The sequence below is a fragment of the Pelophylax lessonae genome (assembly GCF_965119305.1).
Source record: "Pelophylax lessonae genome assembly, chromosome: 9".
Lineage (NCBI taxonomy): Eukaryota > Metazoa > Chordata > Amphibia > Anura > Ranidae > Pelophylax > Pelophylax lessonae.
Window position 1 is genome coordinate 232623173 of NC_138776.1, and position 15446 is coordinate 232638618.

The window sequence follows — 15446 nt, forward strand, 5'->3', positions numbered from 1 at the left end:
TCTCTCTCTCAGGTCAGGGATCTCTCTTTCTCTCTCTCTCAGGTCAGGGATCTCTCTCTCTCAGGTCAGGGATCTCTCTCTCTCTCTCTCAGGTCAGGGATCTCTCTATCTCTCTCTCTCAGGTCAGGAATCTCTCTATCTCTCTCTCTCAGGTCAGGGATCTCTCTATCTCTCTCTCTCTCAGGTCAGGGATCTCTCTCTCTCTCTCTCTCTCTCTCTCTATCTATCTCTCTCTCCCCCTGAATTAATTACAAGGCTGTAGAGAACAGTGCGCCATTGCAAACTTGTATTCTGAGGTTTTATTTACATTATTTTAATATAGTCAGTCATGAACTAAAGTGGGCCAGTAAGGCATGAAACTCCAGGGCTGAAAATGAGTCCCACTCCGGCCCTGTCAGTGGGACATAGTAGCCAACATATTGAGACGCTCCTACCCATTGAGTAAGTGACACTAGAGGTGAGTCATTACGACTCATCTGTGTTTTCTGTCATCCCATGTGAGTGCCGAAGATGCTTATTCAATGGGAAGGACCCAACACATGTGGCATTATAGCATGTAGGCAGGCCATGAGGGAAATCCTCGCGAAACAGTTTGAGAAGCATGAGGAGGCTAAAAATGTTGTGCTTGCATGTCTTTTGGATCCTCGATACAAGAACCATTCTTCTCTTCTGATGATGTATTGGCCAAGACAAAAAAAAAAGCTGATAGAAGAGATTCAAGTTCGACGGAAGGCGCAGGAGGTTCCTCCTGACAAAAAGAAAAGTCAAGAAGAGAAGTTTCTGATGTGGAAGAGCAGGATGCAGGAAAAATGACCAAAAAGACAACGGACAGAAGAGAAAATGAATTGTAGTGAAATAGATGCCATCTTCAGTGTTTTATTGGGGCCTCATGTGGAGGATTCATTAGATCCTGCAATAATGAGCCTGGATGATGAACTTCATCTCTATTTGAAGGAACCAGTAATTGGCAGAAAAAGTGATCCTCTTCAGTGGTGGAAAGAAAATGAGGCATGCTACAAAAGACTTGCTTCTCATGCTAAAAGATACCTTTCTGCTTCCTCGGTACTAGGGATGATCGAACGGTTCGGGTCCACCATCGGTTCGGCCCGAACATTGGGTGTTCGAGGTTCGGCCGAATTTAGAACTTTTTGCCCAAAAAGTTCGGAATTCGGCAACCAGAACCGACCAAAATGCAATGCTTCAGGAAATGGGCTTTAAAAGCCCGTGATTGGACCAGAACCATTAGCAAAAGCCAATTGAGGGGGCAGGAGAATGCTAGGAATGTGATTGGAGTGACTAGGGGGTCCCTAGACCAATCATTAGTGAATACGCCCCCCCAGTATATAAGATAGCCCCCGCCATATTCCTAGCATTGTTATACTGGACATGGAAGAGAGTGGAAGCAGTTCTGGTAATTTTACTTTAAAAGTGTCATTTAGCATTTATTAGTGTGAGGAAAGGGATATCTAGTGTAGTTAGAGTGCTCCTTTACACTTAAGTTAGCTTCAAAAATTTAGTTTCTGTAGGGAAAGTGTTAAGTGTAAGGGGACCGTAGTGTAGTGTAGGGTTAACTGACAGTGACTGCTATGGAACGGTGACAAAACCCTTCCATAGCAGGGTGACCGCTATAGAGAAATGATCATTTCTCTGAGTTGCTTCGGGACAGGAATATGGCTTCTCACCAGCAAGCATTTTTCATGCTGCAGGGGTTGCCACTGCCAGTGCTTTTTTGAGGACATGTTTGATGTCAGACATGACACCTGAACATGTGTATAGGGGGTATATATACACATATATGTCTGTATATATACCCCTAGACATATATAGGTGTGATAGTAGCAGAAATATATGCTTGCGCTAATGAAATCATTTACAGTAATATAATTCTGCTACTATCACACCTATATATGGCTAGGTTTCTATATACATATAATTATGTGTGTATATATACCACTATACACAAGTTCAGATGTTTTGCCTGCCTCAAAAGAACCCAAAAAAATGCCAAAAAAACGATAGCGTCAAAAAAAAAAAAATGCCCAGGTGTGTTTTTGCTGGCATTTTTTGGGGGGTTTTGGAGGCAGGCAAAACATCTGAACTTTTTTTTTTTACGCTAGCGTTTTTTTTGGCATTTTTTGGGGTTCTTTTGAGGCAGGCAAAACATCTGAAATTGTGTATAGTTGTATATATACACACATAATTATATGTATATAGACACCTAGCCATATATAGGTGTGATAGTAGCAGAAATATATTACTGTAAATGATTTCATTAGCGCAAGCATATATTTCTGCTACTATCACACCTATATATGTCTAGGTGTGTATATAAATATATGTATGTGTGTATATACACCACTATACACAAGTTCAGATGTTTTGCCTGCCTCAAAAGAACCCAAAAAAATGCCAAAAAAAACGCTAGCGTCAAAAAAAAAATGCCCAGGTGTGTTTTTGCTGGCATTTTTTGGGGGTTTTTGGAGGCAGGCAAAACATCAGAACTTGTGCACAGTACCACTATATACAAGTTCAGATGTTTTTCCTGACTGCAAAGAACCCAAAAAAATGCCTGCTATTAAACCGGCAAGGTGTGAAAACTCCTGTGCTGAAAGTGTTCTAATACAAACAATCTTTTTTTTTTATGGTTCTGGACATGCTACAGAGCTGAAACTTCACATGTACACTTTTTAGACCCCCCAGATACGAAATCCAAAGTAAAAATCAAAAAATCTCTTTTTTTTTTTAATTTTTCAATAATTGGCTTTTTTATCAAAAATGACAAATTTTAAGAACTTTTTTTGTGTGATTTTGTGTCTGGGGGGTCTAAAAGGTGTACCTGTGAAGTTTCAGCTCTGTAGCATGTCCAAAACCAGAAAAAAAGATCATATAGGTGTAAAAGGAGGGTCCCACATCCCTGTTCTACTGAAAAATTATCTTATTTTTTTTTTAATGGTTCTGGACATGCTACAGAGCTGAAACTTCACATGTACACTTTTTAGACCCCCCCGGATACTAAATCCAAAAAATCTCTCTCTTTTTTTTTTTTTTTTTTCAATAATTGGCTTTTTTATCAAAAATGACAATTTTTAAGAACTTTTTTGTGTGTGATTAATAGTTAATGGGGCATGACCCAGAACCCTAGGGACTTTTTAGGGGCATTTATTGGGCTTTAGGGCTTAAAAATTGTGTTTTTTGATTACTGAAGTTCGGGTCCCATTGATTTCAATGGGGTTCTGAAATCCGGGCCGAACTTTCGGGAAGTTCGGATGTTCTGGCCGAACCGAACTTTTCAAAAGTTCGATCATCCCTACTCGGTACCAAGTGAGCGTGTTTTTAGGGAAGTGGCAGCAATTTATTAAAAGAAAAGAAGCCGTTTAACTGGTGAACATGCTGAAATGTTCTGCTTTCTGCACTATAATATTGTTCTACTTAACTGGGAGTATTGATTTGAAAAAGTGTAGTAGTAGTGTCTGTCCACCAGTCCACTGTCTATCTTTTGTCTAGCTATTTTTTATAGCAGTTTTGCACTGACTGCGTTGCACTGCAGTCAGTGCAAAACTGCTAGAAAAAAAAAAAAAAGCTAGATAGTGGATTGGAGTCTGTGGACTATTGCTGCAGTAGTGCGCCACTCACTGCTGCAATAATTTTAAATCACTACTGCAGTAGTGATTTAAAATGATTGCAGTGAGTGCCCTACTGCAGCGGTAGTCCACTGACTCCAGTCCAATCCACTGTGTAGCTGTTGTGTTGCCTAGCTTTTTTTTCTAGCAGTTTTGCACTGACTGCAGTAGTTGCAGTGAGTGCCATACTGCAGAGGTAGTCCACTGACTCCAGTCCAATCCACTGTGTTGCTGTTGTGGTGCCTAGCTTTTTTTTTTTTTTTCTAACAGTTTTGCACTGACTGCACTGCAGTAGTGATTTAAAATTATTGCAGTGATTAAGTGCACTACTGCAGCAGTTTATTATGCATTAATGCACAATCAGAATGATGTGAAACTAAATGTCCCCGCAATTGAAGTTTTTCTATCAGTTCTCATGCAGTTAAGGTGTGAAGAAGGAGCCCTTAATGTTAAAATTGTTAATAAATAAAGTTTTGCATGTTCAGTAACAAATTTGTATAATTTTTAATGTGTGAAAATATCGGCCGATACTGATATGCGATGGGCAAAATATCAGTAACGAAACGACGATATCAGTCGATCACTACTTTAAAAGTTTTTTTTTTTAATAAAGGTTTTTTTTTTTAACCAAACTTTTTTTATTGAGGTAAAAAAGACAAGTACAGTAAAAGTCATACATTGCCATCCATCAATATTCTGAACAAGTTACATAACAAGAGTCACCATATAAAAGGTTGTCGTTTAACATATAAACATAATAAGATCAGTGGTCACCATAGGAAGCAGTGTTATATCTATAAAGATGTTGCTACTGCTATGAACTGCCACCCTCAAAACTTTCACCTGGACCGCATATGACTCGGAGAGACATGCTAGGAGGGGGTATAGTTGTTAGGGAGATACACGTCACCCCAACGGGAACATACTGTGATCGAGTACCACCAACAAGCGCTGTGAGGGAAGCAAGTGCGCCACCACTCGCCACCCTGACCTAGCTTAGAATCGTTCCAAAATAAAATTATCCTGTAGCTCCGAGAAATCCTGATACCTGTGGATTGCCTTGTAAGGAGGGTTCCTACTGAACCAATAATAACCTGGAGAATGGTAGTAATCATGGGGGGGGGGGGGATGGAATTGGAGAGAGAGAAGAAAAGGGGGGGTGGGGTCCCTACCACTAGAGGAGTTAGACCATATATGAACCATTGACATGTCAGGCTATTGCCAGAGAGCCTGAGGGGTTCAAGTCAAACTTACACCAACCTTTAATCACTATCAGACGTTACATTGAGCCAGGTGTCCCATTTCTTATGGAACAGATTGGCCCTCCTGTCCTTGTAGGCTAGCATTCTTTCCATTTCACATTGGGAGTAGAGATGTATAGAACTGTTCGCCGGCGAACAGTTCCCGGCGAACTTCGCATGTTCGCGTTCGCCGCTGCGGGCGAACATATGCGATGTTCGGTCCGCCCCCCATAATACATCATTGAGGCAAACTTTGACCCTGAACCTCACAGTCAGCAGACACATTCCAGGCCAATCAGCATACCTCCCTCCCACACCCTCCCACCTCCTATAAATAAGCAAGGGCAGCATCCATCTTAGATCATTCTGAAGCAGTGTGTGTAGTGAGAGTAGGGAGAGAGCTGCTGCTGCTGCTGTTAAGCTAGGGACAGTTAGTCAGTGTTCCTGGTCTTGCAGTGTTCTTGGTCCACTACTGCTGTAAGGACAGCACCCCAAAAAGCCCTTCTAAGGGCTGGTATTTGTGTAATTTTTTTTTATATATATATATATATATATATATATCTAGCGTCCCCAAAAGCCCTTTTAAGGGCTGGTAATTGAGTTGTTTCTTCTTATATATATATATCTATCTATCTATCTAGTGTCCCCAAAAGCCCTTTTAAGGGCTGGTAATTGAGGTTTTTTTTTTTTACTTATATATATACATATATATATATCTAGTGTCCCCAAAAGCCCTTTTAAGGGCTGGTAAGGTAATAGAGTTTTTTCTATATATATATATATATATATATATATATATATATATATATTGTACACTGTGACTGCAGTTGCCTGCCCGCTGTGTGTGAGAGGCCACATACCTACCACAGACTGTACTGTGTGCACACCACACTCATTTCGGGTGGCACAGGCACAGTACCTGGCATTTTAAAAAATATTTTTTTTTTCCTCTGTCATAATTGCAGTGAGTGCTGTGTCAGGTCCACAGAGTGCACTGTACCCACTGCAGTGCACTGCCCACCACTGATATATATACGGTGGCACAGCATCTTGTTGCAATAAATTGAAAAAAAAAATATTTTTTATTATTGCAGTTGCCTGGGCTGCCAGTGACTGTCAGGTCCACAGAGTGTACTGTGCCCACTGCAGTGCCACTGTGTGCCCACCCACCACTGATATATAAGGTGGCACAGCAGCTTGCAAAGTAAAAAAATATATATATTTTTTTTAAATTGCAGTTGCCTGGGTGCCAGTGACTACTGTCAGGTCCACAGAGAGTGTACTGTGCCACTGCCCACCCACCACTGATATATAAGGTGGCACAGCAGCTTGCAAAGTAAAAAAAAATATATATTTTTTTAAATTGCAGTTGCCTGGGTGCCAGTGACTGCTGTCAGGTCCACAGAGAGTGTACTGTGCCACTGCCCACCCACCACTGATATATAAGGTGGCACAGCAGCTTGCAAAGTAAAAGAAAATATATATATTTTTTAAATTGCAGTTGCCTGGGTGCCAGTGACTGCTGTCAGGTCCACAGAGAGTGTACTGTGCCACTGCCCACCCACCACTGATATATAAGGTGGCACAGCAGCTTGCACTCATAGTACAACAGTAACAACACATTAAAAAAAATGACAGGCAGAGGCAGGCCACCCCGCAAGGGCCGTCGTGGTCGTGGTGCTGTGATTTCCTTAGGCCCTAGAATAATGCCCAGTGTTCAGAGGCCACCACAGACCCTGAACTCAAAAAATTCTGAGGCCATAGTTGACTGGCTTACACAGGACACCCAATCGTCTACAGCTTCCGCTCGGAACCCAAATGTACCATCCTCCTCCAGCTCAGCTTCGGGCACCTCTCAATTTACCGCCGGCACCACCACCAACACTAGCACCACAGCCGCTTCACTTGATCCATCAGAGGAGTTATTTTCACATCAGTTGGAAGAAATAAGTGATGCGCAACTATTAGTGCCAGAGGATGTAGATAACGGGGATATGTCTCAGTCAGGCAGCATTATACACATGGACGTACATTGTGATGATGATGATGATGATGTTGTACCTGCTGCTGCTGCCTTTGCTGAGTTGTCAAGTGAAGCGGCTGATGATGACGATGTGTCTGTGGATGTCACCTGGGTGCCTGCTCGAAGAGCAGAAGAAGAGGGGGAAAGTTCAGATGGGGAGACAGAGAGGAGGAGGAGACGAGTTGGAAGCAGGGGGAGGAGGTCATCGCAAGGAGCTAGTGGCGCAGTCAGACAGCATGTAGATTCGGCACCCGGGGTCAGCCAGACAGCACGCCAATCAACGCAAGCTGTTGCCACCACCAGAATGCCGTCCTTGCAAAGCTCAGCAGTGTGGCATTTTTTTTGTGTGTCTGCCTCTGATATCAGCGATGCCATTTGTAACCTGTGCCAAAAGAAACTGAGTCGTGGGAAGTCCAACACCCACCTAGGTACAACTGCTTTGCGAAGGCACATGATCTCACATCACAAACGCCTATGGGATCAACACATGAGTAAAAGCAGCACACAAACTGAAAGCCACCATCCTCCTCCTGGTCCAGCATCTTCAGCCACGTCAACCACTGCTGTCCTCCATGCCCCCTATCGACAACCCGCCCCTCCGCCTCTCACCTTCAGCAGTTCCTGCTCACCTGCCCACAGTCAGGTGTCTGTCAAGGAAATGTTTGAGCGTAAGAAGCCAATCTCACAGAGTCACCCCCTTGCCCGGCGTCTGACAGCTGGCTTGTCGGAACTCTTAGCCCGCCAGCTTTTACCATACAAGCTGGTGGAGTCTGAGGCCTTCAAAAAATTTGTCGCTATTGGGACACCGCAGTGGAAGCTACCCGGCCGAAATTATTTTTCACAAAAGGCAATCCCCAACCTGTACTCTATTGTGGAAAAGGAAATCATGTCCCGTCTGGCACACAGTGTTGGGGCAAGGGTCCATCTGACCACTGATAGCTGGTCTGCAAAGCACGGTCAGGGCAGGTATATAACTTACACTGCGCATTGGGTAAACCTGCTGGCGGCTGCCACGCATGAAATGCGTGGCTCTGCTGCAGAGGAGTTGGTGACACCGCCACGACTTGCAGGCAGGCCTGCTGCCACCTCCTCTACTCCTCCTACTCCATCCTCTTTGCTAACCTCCTCGGCTGAGTCCTCTTCTGCTGTTGCGTCTTGCTCCACACCAACTGCACCCCCCCAGCTCCCCAGGGGCTATTCCACATGCCGGATACGACAGTGTCACGCTGTCTTGGGGTTGACTTGCCTGAAAGCAGAGAGTCACACCGGACCAGCACTACTGTCCGCCCTGAACGCACAGGTGGATCAGTGGCTGACCCCGCACCAACTGGAGATCGGCAAAGTGGTGTGTGACAACGGCAGCAATTTGTTGGCGGCATTGAATTTGGGCAAGTTGACACATGTGCCGTGCATGGCACATGTGTTGAATCTGATTGTGCAACGTTTTGTGCAGAAGTACCCAGGCTTACAGGACATCCTCAAGCAGGTCAGGAAGGTGTGTGGCCATTTCAGGCGTTCCTACACGGCCATGGCGCACTTTGCAGATATTCAGCGGCGAAACAACATGCCAGTGAGGCGCTTGATTTGCGACAGCCCGACACGTTGGAATTCAACACTGCTAATGTTCGACCGCCTGCTCCAACAAGAAAAAGCGGTCAACGAGTATTTGTATGACCGGGGTGCTAGGACAGCCTCTGCGGAGCTGGGTATTTTTTTGCCACGTTACTGGACGCTCATGCGCAATGCCTGTAGGCTCATGCGTCCTTTTGAGGAGGTGACAAACCTAGTGAGTCGCACCGAAGGCACCATCAGCGACATCATCCCATATGTTTTTTTCCTGGAGCGTGCCCTGCGAAGAGTGCTGGATCAGGCCGTAGATGAGCGTGAAGAGGAAGAGGAAGAGTTGTGGTCACCATCACCACCACCAGAAACAGCCTTACCATCGATTGCTGGACCTGCGGCAACACTGGAAGAGGAGTGTGAGGAAGAGGAGTCAGAGGAGGAATGTGGCTTTGAGGAGGAGGAACACCAACCACAGCAGGCATCCCAGGGTGCTCGTTGTCACCTATCTGGTACCCGTGGTGTTGTACGTGGCTGGGGGGAAGAACACACCTTCAATGACATCAGTGAGGATGAGGAATTGGACATGAGTAGCTCGGCATCCAACCTTGTGCAAATGGGGTCTTTCATGCTGTCATGCCTGTTGAGGGACCCTCGTATAAAAAGGCTGAAGGAGAACGACCTGTACTGGGTGGCCACGCTACTAGACCCCCTGTATAAGCAGAAAGTCTGTGATATGTTACCCAATTACCGGCAGTCGCAAAGGATGCAGCAGCTACAAAATAAGTTAAAAAGTATGCTTTACACAGCATATAAGGGTGATGTCACAGCACAACGGGAATCCAACAGGGGAAGAGGTGAAAGTAATCCTCCTCCTACCACCACAACCACGCCGGCAAGGACAGGACGCTTTACAGACGTCTTGTTGATGGAGGACATGCGGAGCTTTTTTAGTCCTATGCATCGCCACAGCCCTTCGGGGTCCACCCTCAGAGAACGACTCGACCGACAGGTAGCAGACTACCTTGCCTTAACTGCAGATATCGACACTCTGAGGAGCGATGAACCCCTTGACTACTGGGTGTGCAGGCTTGACCTGTGGCCTGAGCTATCCCAATTTGCCATTGAACTTCTGGCCTGCCCCGCTTCAAGTGTGCTGTCAGAAAGGACCTTCAGCGCAGCAGGAGGTATTGTCACTGAGAAGAGAAGTCGCCTAGGTCAAAAAAGTCTTGATTACCTCACGTTTATTAAGATGAATGAGGCATGGATCCCGAAGAACCTGACAGTGGGGGATGCATTTGACTAAAAAAGGCCTGGTGATGACTGAGATGCCTTGGCCTAAAAATGGTCCACACGCTGCTGTATATAATCATTCTCTGCATGCCGGATGACTTTCGTGACGTCTCCGCCACCAACTACGGTTCAAGCCGCAATGTTTTAGTGCACTTTCTGCCTTAAAACCTCAATTTTTCAGGCCGCTGCTACAGCAGCGGCTGCAACAATACCTGCTTTTTCATGCATGTGTACATGCCTAATTTTTCTGGCCTCTGGTGCTACACTGTGGCTGCAAAAAAACAAAAAAAAAGGCACATACATGTGTCAATTCCCCTTCGTGATCGTTACCTTGTCGTGGTGAAGGGGCTTGCGTATCACAATGAAGCGATCACCTCTAGGATTGTGTTGGCACACCCCAGATGATAAGGTCGTTGCTTCATTGTGTACAGACCAAAAGCAATCCGCAGGATAATTTTTCATAGAAAAAACATTCATTTTCTTTCATTCTTTCTGCGGAGCTGGGTATTTTTTGGCCGCGTTACTGAATGCTCATGAACAATGGCTGTAGGCTCATGCGTCCTTTTGCGGAGGTGACAACCCTGGTGGTCAGTCGAACCCAAGGCAACATCATCGACCTCATCCCATATGCGTTTTTTCTGGAGCGTGCTCTGCAAAGAGTACTGGATCAGGCTGTAGATGAGCATGAAGAGGAAGAGTTGTGGTCCCCATCACCACCAGAAGCAGCCTTGTCGTTGTCAATTGCTGGACCTGTGGCAACGCAGAGAGAGGAGTCTGAAGAAGAGAAGTCAGAGGAGGAAGGTGGCTTTGAGGAGGTGGAATACCAGCCACAGCAGGCGTCCCAGGGGGCTTGTTGTCACCTTTCGGGACCCTTGGTGTTGTACGTGGCTGGGTGGAGGAAGAGACCTTCAATGATGTCAGTGAGGACAAGGAACGGGACAAGGCTAGCTTGGTATCCAACCTTGTGCAAATGGGGAGTTTGCGGTTGTGCAAATGGACTGACTGACTGACTGTTGTTAAACGGGGAGTTTGGTCTGTCAGAGTTTGGTCTGTCACTGTGAAGCGGGCGTAACCCTTACACTACTTGACCGATAAAACATCATACCTGATCGTATTCACACACTGGATGTTTTAAAGCACGTTATTCCAAACAATTTAGGAATGTTAGGTGATTTATGCCCTTTATGGATCAAAACCCGACTCTGCGTCAACTACGTAATTTTCCATGGGCGTTTTGCCATGGATCCCCCTCCGGCATGCCACAGTCCAGGTGTCCCTGCTCTACTGAAAAATTATCTTTTGTTTCTGGTTCTGGACATGCTACAGAGCTGAAACTTCACACAAAAAAAAGTTCTTAAAAATTGTCATTTTTGATAGAGAGCCAATTATTGAAAAAAAAAAAAAATTTCTTTGGATTTATTGTCTGGGGGGTCTAAAAAGTGTACCTGTGAAGTTTCAGCTCTGTAGCATGTCCAGAACCAGAAAAAAAATAGAATTAGGGTTAGGGCTAGGGTTAGGGTTAGGGTTAGGGCTAGGGTTAGGGTCAGGGCTAAGGTTAGGGCTAGGGTTAGGGTCAGGGCTAAGGTTAGGGTTATTTTTAGTGCTTAGGGTTAGAGTTAGAGGGGTAGGGCTACTAACTCTAACCCTAAGTATCTCACCGTAACCCTAACCCTAGCCCCTAACACTAAACCTAACCCTCTAACCATAACCCTAACCCTCTAACCTTAACCCTAACCCTCTAAGCCTAGCCATAAAAATAACCCAAACCCTAAACCTAACCCTAGCCCTAACCCTAGCCCTAACCCTAACCCTAACCCTAGCCCTAACCCTAATTCTATTTTTTTTTCTGGTTCTGGACATGCTACAGAGGTGAAACTTCACAGGTACACTTTTTAGACCCCCCAGATGCTAAATCCAAAGACATTTTTTATTTTTATTTTTTTTAAAATTTTTCCAATAATTGGCTCTCTATCAAAAAATTACAATTTTTAAGAACTTTTTCTTGTGTGATCCCTCTCCGGCATGCCACAGTCCAGGTGTTTGTCCCCTTGAAACAACTTTTCCATTACTATTGTGGCCAGAAAGAGTCCCTGTGGGTTTTAAAATTCGCCTGCCTATTAAAGTCTATGGCGGTTCGCCCGGTTCGCAAACATTTGCCGATGTTCGCGTTCGCCGTTCGCGAAAGGCGAATTTTAGGTTTGCGACATCACTAATTGGGAGTGCACTCTCTTTTTGATTTCAGTAAGGCTAGGGATTGTGAGAGTCCGCCAGTGTGTAGCGATAGCTATTTTGGTGGCAAACAAGATGTGTGCGGCCACAGTTCTACTGTGTGAAGGGAGATTGTCTATATCTATGCTCAATAGAGCATGTGCTAGATTTAAGGTGCATGGTTTCCCACTTATGCGTGAGATCACCCATATGGAAGAAAAATATATTTCCAATATACTTAGGGAAAAAAGTTTAGAAATATATTGAATATGGCCAAAATTGTAGCATTTCAAATATATTTCCAATATATTTGGGGGAAAAATGAATTTTTTTTAAATATATTTTTCTTCCATGTGGGCAGAGAGAAGACTCCCCGCCATAGCGGTCGGACCTTCGAGCAGTCCCCGAGAACATGTGGTAAATTCCCCCTATCCTGACAATCTCGCCAACACAGAGGAGAAATACTCGAGTCCATTACATGTAATCTGGAGAGGGTCATATAGTCCCTATGTAATATTATTTGGGTGTTGTCCCAGTGATCAACACAAGCAGAAGCATGAGTATTAATCTTTAGGGCAGCTAACCATTGGGCTATGTGGAAAACTTGCCCCAAATCTTGTTCCCACTTTAGCATAGATGGAGATTTGCGAGAGATCGTACGCTGATGAAAAAGTTTATAGAAAAGCGAGATGCCTTTGAATTTGGGATCCAGGTTATTAAGGAGGTATCTCCATATTGGAAGTGGCATACTGAAAGAGGGGAAAGGGGTGGACTTTTTAAATTAATTTATCTGGTGGAGGGTGAAACTGCCCAAAACGCCGGGCTGCGGGATAGTGACCGAAGGAAAGTTTATCCCTTGGTTCTTCCAGGAAGTCACCGATATTCCCGGAATCAGAAAGGGGTAAACTGCTAAAGGAATGGATAGTGACTGACACCTCGTATCCCCAAAGTTGCACTTGAAAAATCTCTTCCATGCTGATATAGAAGCTACAATGGTCGGGAATAGGGGGCATTTCACTGTGTGATCAATACACGCGGCTAACGCTAGGGCAGGTAGATCATGTCCCTCTGTAACCTGCCTTTCAATTTGGTTCCACCAGTTGTCTTCCTGGCACGAAAACCAGAATTTGGTGTGACAAAGTACCGCTGCGTGGTAATAAGCTTGTGCGTCTGGGAGACCGACACCACCAGTGTCTTTAGAATCATACAGTTTGGACAAGAAGATCCTAGGATTTTTCCCATCCCATATATATTGCCCTAATTTAGAAGCCAGATTCTCAAAGAACACGTGGGGGATAGGTATAGGAAGGGTTCTAAAAAAATACAGTAATTTGGGGAGAATTTGCATTTTATAAGCCGCTATTCTACCTAGCCAGGACAAATGCACTCTCCTAATCTGATGGAATTCCGCCTCAATTTGGGATAATAGTGGTAAATAATTATATTTGTAGAGATCAACTGTCGGGGAGGTCAATTGTATACCCAGGTATGTTATAGAAGGGTTGTCCCAGTCGCATGCAAAAAGGCTTTTAAGTTCCGTCAGTTGACTTTTGGGTATACAGACAGGTAGGGCTGAGCATTTTGTTTTATTAACCTTATACATGGAGACCTTACCGAAGGAGTCCAATATGTGTTGGACTGCCACTAGTGAACCCACCGGGTTCGACAAGGTAATTATGAAATCATCTGCGAATAATCCCAATTTGTGTTGAATAGGCCCTATTTTAATCCCAGTTACAGCATGATTTGACCTAATAGCTTCCGCCAAAGGCTCAATGGCCAGGGAGAATAGGACAGGTGACAGCGGGCACCCCTGACGGGTCCCGTTGGTAAGACTAAAGCTTTGTGAAAGTAGACCATCTGTAAATACTCTGGCGGACGGTGCGGAATATAATGCCATGATGGCCAAGAGAATATTGCCCTGGAAACCAAATTTTGCAAGAGTGGCAGATAGATACCCCTAGTGGACCCTGTCAAACGCTTTTTCGGCATCAAGCGCCAATAGCACTGATGGGGTATGATGAAGCTCTATGTATGATAGGAGATTGACCATATGCCTAGTACCATCAGGAGCCTGCCTGCCTTTGAAAAAGCCCACTTGGTCTAATCCAATAAGTGCCGGAGTAACTTGGAGCAGTCTATTAGCGAGCACTTTAGCATACATTTTTATGTCCACATTAAGAAGGGAAATAGGTCTAAAGTTCTGGGGTGCATCTGGTGTCTTGCCTGGTTTGGGGAGTGTGATTATCACTGCTTCAAGCATTTCTTTAGGGAATGTACCTGTGGAGAGGGTGGCGTTAAAAACTCTGGATAGATGGGGGGCTAAAAGGTGAGGGAAAGTTTTGTAGTACTCCGCGGAAAAAACATCGATCCCTGGGGATTTGTGGAGAGGGAGAGATTTTATCACTGAAATTATTTCTTCTTGGGATATTGGGGCATTGATCGCCTGAAGTGTGGAGGTGTCCAGACATGGGAGGTTCAGCGTGTCAAGGAATTGCTGGATGGCTGACGGGGAGGGTACATTGGAAGGATCGGATTCAGCAAGATTGTAGAGGGATGAATAGTAGTCCCTAAACACTGCTGCACTATCAGTGGGATTGCTAACAACCTTGTTCGTCTGGTGATATTTGATTTGGGGTATTAATGCATCTCTGCTTAAGCTGGGAAGCAAGTAGTTTCCCCGCTTTATTGCTATTAGAGTACCATGACACCCGTAACCGTTTGTAGTGGAAATCATACTCAGCTACCAATGTTCTTTTAAGTTCTAACCTCAAAGTGGTGAGTTTGTTAAATATCGCTGTGTTCCCTACAGGGGCTTGTTTGTGCTGGCGTTCTAGGTTAGTGATTTCCTTCTGCAGTGACTGAATATGCTGGGTTTTTTCCCTTTTGACCCTAGCTGCCTGTTGTATGAGAAGCCCCCTAGCCACAGCCTTGTGAGCGCACCAGACTGTGGTAGGAGAACAAGAGCCGTCATTATTGATATCAAAGTAGTCTGCTACCTTCTTGGTCAGTTCTGCACTATATTATGGGTGGGACAGAACGTACGCGTTGTTGCGCCAGAGGGATCTGTGTACCGTACTGGCGTGAGCCTGCAATTCTATGGTGATTGGGGCATGGTCCGACCATGTGATGGAGTGGATATGGGCCTTAGAGATTTTCTGGAGAGTGAATTTATCCGTCAGAAAGAAGTCTATTCTAGAGTAACTACCATGCACTCCTGAGTAGTAAGAGTAATCCCTTTCAGTGGAGTGGAGACATCTCCAGGGGTCATACAGGCCCTCCCCATAACAGAAAGGACCTATATTCGGCCTGCGTCTCCTCCCCACTAAAGAACAATCAATGTCAGAATACATAACAGCATTAATATCCCCACAGACAATCAAAGATCCCTTCTTGTTACTATTTGCCAATTGTAACATTTTCTTAATGAATTTAACTGGCTTTTTGTTAGGTGCATATATGTTCAGCAAGGTATAGGGAGACCCATTTATCTCAGCTACC

General features: G+C 44.7%; 1 protein-coding gene across 1 annotated transcript in view; it reads left to right on the forward strand.

The window, feature by feature from the left end:
• Nucleotides 1-15166, forward strand: part of LOC309564331 (uncharacterized protein) — a gene marked incomplete at both ends in the record, with an annotated part of 55814 nt that extends 40648 nt beyond the window's left edge. Inside the window, one exon of the mRNA XM_082268958.1 lies at nt 14842-15166. Within this exon, the coding sequence (XP_082125084.1) occupies nt 14842-15166 (325 nt within the window). The remainder of the gene's footprint in view (nt 1-14841) is intronic.
• Between the last annotated feature and the right edge of the window lie 280 nt (nt 15167-15446).